The 5,672-nt window shown below is 43.1% G+C and overlaps 1 protein-coding gene across 1 annotated transcript; it reads left to right on the forward strand.

The window, feature by feature from the left end:
- Window positions 1-310: 310 nt before the first annotated feature.
- EMWEY_00039370 (hypothetical protein, conserved) lies at window positions 311-5,219 on the forward strand (the record flags this gene model as incomplete). Its single annotated transcript, XM_013478730.1, has 5 exons — window positions 311-839; window positions 1,660-1,732; window positions 1,958-2,147; window positions 2,361-4,548; window positions 4,735-5,219. 5 exons carry the CDS (start codon window positions 311-313, stop codon window positions 5,217-5,219), a joined length of 3,465 nt encoding a protein of 1,154 aa, XP_013334184.1.
- Window positions 5,220-5,672: the final 453 nt, after the last annotated feature.

Raw genomic sequence — 5,672 nt, forward strand, 5'->3', positions numbered from 1 at the left:
TTTTTTTTTTTTTTTTTTTTTTTTTTCTTCTTTTTTCTTCTTTTTTTTTTCCTCCTTTATTGGTATTCTTCCTTATTATATATATATACATAATATAAATAAGAGTATTTATATATATATATATAAAAATATAAATAAATAAATAAATAAATAAAATAAATAAATAAATAAAATAAATAAATAATTATATATATAATTATATAATTATATATAATAATATATATATATATTATTCATGGCAAAGGGAATAAAAACAAATAAAATAAAAAAAATAAAAAATAAAAATAATAATAAAAAAAAAGAAAAGAAGATGAGTACCCCTATACAAGAACAGCAGCAGCAGCAGCTGCAGCAGCAGCAGCAGCAGCAGCAAGAACAGGTGCACCTGCAGCAACTGCAGCAGAAACAACAACAGCAGCAGCAGATGCTGCAGCAGCAGCAGCAAGATAATGGAGGTGCAGATACACCGCATATTCCTCATGAACAAGAACAAACAACAAGGGAAGCAACTCCTGCAGAAAAAGAAGAAGCACAGCAACAGCAGCAGCAGCAGCAACTGCAGCAGCAGATGCAGCAGCAGATGCAGCAACAGAAGCAACAGCAGCAGATGCAGATGCAGCAGCAGATGCTGCAGCAGCAGCAGAGACAAGCAAGTCTTGTTGCACAGGAGCAGAGAGAGCGTCAACAACAGCATCAGCAGCAACTCCAACTGCAACTGCAGCAGCAGCAGCAACTGCAGCAGCAGCAGCAGCAGCAGCAGCAGCAGCAGCAAATGACTCGAGCTCCTTCTCAGAGTTTTAAATGGAAGCAAGATGTTGTAGATACATTAAGTATACCAGGTAGGCACATATACACTAGCAGCAGCAGCAGCAGCAGCAGCAGCAGCAGCAGCAGCACTTGCTGGTGCTGCTGGTGCTGCTGCTCTTGTGTTTGTCTGTTTGTTTTAGCTACTGCTGCTGTTGCTGCTGCTGCTGCTGCAGCAAGACTTGTTGCTGCAGCTATACAATCATTGTTATGAATATATACATCTACTTCTGCTGCATTTGCTGCTGCATTTGCTGCATTTGCTGCATTTGCTGCATTTGCTGCTGCTGCTGCTGTTGGGGTGTATGTACAGGTCCTTTATTAACATTAGATCAATTTATGGATTCTTTTATAGATGACAGCAGCGGCTGCAGCAGCAAATTAATAATAAATATATTTAATTTATTAACTAATAATAATATAAATATAAATAATATAAATATAATTAATAAAAAAAAAGAAGAAAAAAATATTAATATAAATTCTTTGCTGCAGTTGCTGCAGCAATTCTATCAATATGATCTTCTTGCTGCTGCTGCTGCTGCTAAACAATTAACTAATCATATTAAGGGTACGTATTTATTTATTTATTTATTTATTTATTTATTTATTTATTTATTTATTTATTAATAATTAATTAATAATAATATTTTCTTGTTTGTTTGTCTATTTGTTTGTTTATTTTATTTATTTATTTATTTATTTATTTATTTATTTATTTATTTATTTATTTATTTATTTATTTATTTATTCTGTGTTTTTTAATAAGATAATAGTATTATTATTATATTTATACATATATATTATATGCTGCTGCTGCTGCTGCTGCTGCTGCTGCTGCTGCTGCTGCTGCAGAATTGGATGTGAATTTGAATAAGACGGAAGGGAAATCTCCTCTTCATGAATTCTCCGCTAAATTACTACTTAGGTAAATTATTCTTTTTCTCCTTTTTTTTTGTCTCCTTTTTGTCTCCTTTTATTGTCTCCTTTTTGTCTCCTTTTTGTCTCCTTTTATTGTCTCCTTTTTGTCTCTTTTTTTTTGTCTCTTTTTTTGTCTCCTTTGTAGTGTTTCCTGTCTCTTTAGGGTATACAATTTAGGGTTTAGGGTTTAGGGTTTAGGGTTTAGGGTTTAGGGTTTAGGGTTTGTGTGCAGATATATAAGAGCATTAGTACAACAATCCTCCTCTCAATGTGAATATATAATAAAGAAAAGAGCAGCAGCAACAGCAGCAACAGCAGCAGCAGCAAATAAATCCTTTAATTTGCTGCTGCAGCAAGTTAAACCCTCATGGGAGGTTGCTATTGCTGCTGAGCATAAACTTACCCTTGAGCAAGCACATCTAGTAAGCTAGGGTTTAGGGTTTTAGGGTTTAGGGTTTAGGGTTTAGGGTTTAGGGTTTTAGGGTTTAGGGTTTAGGGTTTAGGGTTTAGGGTTTAGGGTAATCGATAGAAAGAGGAATTGAAGTTCATTTGTGTTCTATGTTATTGTTGCTGCTGCTGTTGCTGCTGCTGCTGCTGCTGCTGCTGTTGCTGCTGCTGCTGTTTGTTTGCTGCAGTTATTAGAGAAATGTTTAGTAAATATGCAATCTGCATTAGAGCGCGACGTATCCGAGCTGCAGCAGCTGCAGCTAAAAGCAGCAGCAGCAGCAGCAGACAGGGAGGCATCAGCAGCAGCAGCAGCAAGACTACGTAGTATAACAGCAAAAGAGGCAGAGAGTTTAGGGATACCTCCTGAAGCAGCAGCAGCAGCAGCAGCAGCTGCAGCAGCAGCAGGTACAGGAGCATCTGATGGAACAGCAGGAGCAGCAGGAGCAGCAGCAGCAGCAGCAGGAGCAGCAGCAGCAGCAGCAAAAGGAGTAATTGCTGTACGTTATGTATACGAAGATGGTACAGAAGTATCAGACCCTGCGCATCTACCTGAGGGTGCAAAGATAGCGCATGCAGCAGCAGCAGCAAATCTACGTGCTACTGTTGCTGCTGCAGCAGCAGCAGCAAGAGCAGCAGAACAGCAAGCACTTGCTGCTGCTGATAATATGGCTAGGGCATCGGAGCTACAGGCAGCATTTAACAGCAGCAGGAGCAGCAGCAGCAGCGAGGCACCACTGCAGCAACTGCAGCAATACTATAAGCAGCAATCCCTCCTATTAGAGAAGCAGCAGCAGCAGGCAAAACAGCAGCAGCAGCAACAGCAGCAACAGCAGCAGCAGCAACAGCAACAACAACAGCAGCATGGTGCTGCATCTGCTGCTGCTGAGGCAGCAAAAAGACAAGAACTGCAGCAGCAAGACCAATTGCATCAACAGCAGCAGCAACTCTTGAGACAACATCTGCAGCAGCAGCAGCAACTGCAGCAACAGCAGCAGCAGCAGCAGCATATGCAGCAGCAAATAGAGACCGTATCTTCTATACAAAGACCCCCACAAATCTCTACAACTCCTCAGAACCCTAATTGGTTCAGCAGCAGCAGCAGCAGCAGCAGCAGCAGCAGCACGGATATGCTGCAGCAGCAAGCAGCAGCAGCAGCAGCAGCCCATGCAGCACATGCAGCAGCAAAGAGCCATACACATCTTATACCCCGTGCAGCATCTTTTCAGCTGCCGCTGCACCAGCTAAGCAGCAGCAGCAGCAGCAGCAGCAGCAGCAGCATAGCCAGCAGCTGGAAGAGGACAATCAATACAACAGAGAGGACAGAGATATACATGAGGAGAAGCAGAGGGAGACATGCAAGTGTCTCTCCTGCAGGTGTATCTGCTGCTGCTGCTGCAGCAGCAGCAGCAGCAGCAGGACAAGATGGCAGCAATCAGCAGCAGCAGCAGCAGCAGCAGCGGCAGCCGCAGCGCAGCCTCAGCCTTACAAATCCTCTTAAGAGCGCAGGCAAGTTGCTGCAGGCATTAGGCCTATGGCAATCCAGTGGGGATGAGGAAGAAGAGGAGCAGCAGCAGCAGCAGCAGCAGCAGCAACAGCAGCAGCAGCAACTACAGCAGCAGCAGCAGCAACAACTACAGCAGCAACTGCAGCAGCAGAGGGGATCTTTGCTGCCTCCTCTTCCTCCTCCTTCTCCTATGGGTTTTATGCCCCATCATCGCATGCAAGGAGACACAGCAGCAGCAGCAGCTGCTGCTGCTGCAGCAGCAGCAGCAGCAGCAACAACAGGTGCAGCAGGAGGATATACAGAAGATGTATCTGTACAACTAGAGCAGCATGTGCAGCAGATGCAGCAACAACTGCAGCAGCAGCTGCATCAACAATTCCTGCAGCAAGTACGAGCTATGCAAGGAGCAGCAGCAGCAGCAGATGCTGTTATACCTAATCCTCTAGATACACAACATCTGCAGCAGCAATACATGCAGCAGCAGCAGCAGCAGCAGCAACGACAGCAACAGCAACAACAGCAACAACAGCAACAACATCTTCGCCAGCAGCAATACATGAAGCAGCAACAAGAGATGCAGCAACATAAACAACAAGAACAGCAACAGCAGCAGCAGCAGCAGCAGCAGAAGGGAACCCAACTCCTGCCCCAACAATACTATCAACAGCAGCAACAGCAGCAACAGCAACAGCAGCAACAGCAACAGCAGCAACAGCAGCACTACGGCAATCACCAGCATCATAATCATCAGCAGCAGCACTACATTCAGCAACAACAACAGCAGCAGCAGCAGCAGCAGCAGGAGCAGCAGGAGCAGCAGCAGCAACAAGAAGTATATATAGATGGTGATGGTGTTCGTCGTATACGTGTAAGTAATATATCTTATATACCTAATATATATTTATTAAATAATAAAATAATAAATAAAAAAAAAATAAATAAAAAAATAAATAATATAAAAAAAAAAGATATATATAAATTAATTAAATTATATGGGGTGTATAATACACCCGAAGCTGCTGCTGCTGCACTTGGTGGTGTACCTCTTCCTGGTGTAGGTGCATTAAGGAAAAAAATATATAATAAACAAGAAGAAGAAGGAGAAGGAGAGGAAGAAGAAGAAGAAGAAGAAGAGGAAGAAGAAGAGGGAGAGGAAGAAGAAGAGGGAGAGGAAGAAGAAGAGGGAGAGGAAGAAGAAGAGGGAGAGGAGGAAGAAGAAGAGGAAGAGTTGTTGTTGCTGCAGCAGCAGATGCAGCAGCAGCAGCAGCAGCAGCAACAGATGCAGCAACATATGTATGTACAACATATGCAGCAACAACAGCAACATATGTATGTACAACAGCAACATATACATATGCAAAAACAGCAACATATACAACAAGTACAGCAACAGCAACAGCAGCAAATGCAGCAGCAGCAGCAGCAGCAAATGCAGCAAATGCAGCAGCAGCAGCAGCAGCAGCAGAGGCATTATGTTGGTACAATTGAACAAATAAATGCATTAAAACAAAAACACATGCAAATGCAGCAAGCACATGTCTAAATTCCCTACACAGCAGCAGCAGCAGCAGCAGCAGCAGCAGCAACAGCAGCAATTGCTGCAATTGTTGCTGTTGCTGCTGCTGCTATTGCTTATTTGATTCTATATGCAGCAGCAGCAGCAGCAGCAGCAGCAGCAGCACGTTTGCTGCTGCAGCACAGAAAGTTTTAGTACAGGGAAGCCAATGATGACAGCGGCAGTCATCAAGGCAATCTTTATTCTCCTGCTGCTGCTGCAGCAGCAGCAGCAGCAATAGCAGCAATAGCAGCAACAGCTGCAGCAGCAATAGCTGCAGCAGCAATTTTTATATATTTATTTATTTGTTGCACTTGTGCAACATGATTTAGGACTCTTGCATGCAAATATTTAATTAATTTATTCTTTATTCCTGCTGCTGCTGCTGCTGCTGCTGCTGCTGCTGCTGCTGCTGCTGCTGCTGCTGCTGCTGCTGCTGCT

This window comes from Eimeria maxima, genomic scaffold (genome assembly GCF_000499605.1).
Source record: "Eimeria maxima Weybridge genomic scaffold, Emw_scaff628, whole genome shotgun sequence".
NCBI lineage: Eukaryota > Apicomplexa > Conoidasida > Eucoccidiorida > Eimeriidae > Eimeria > Eimeria maxima.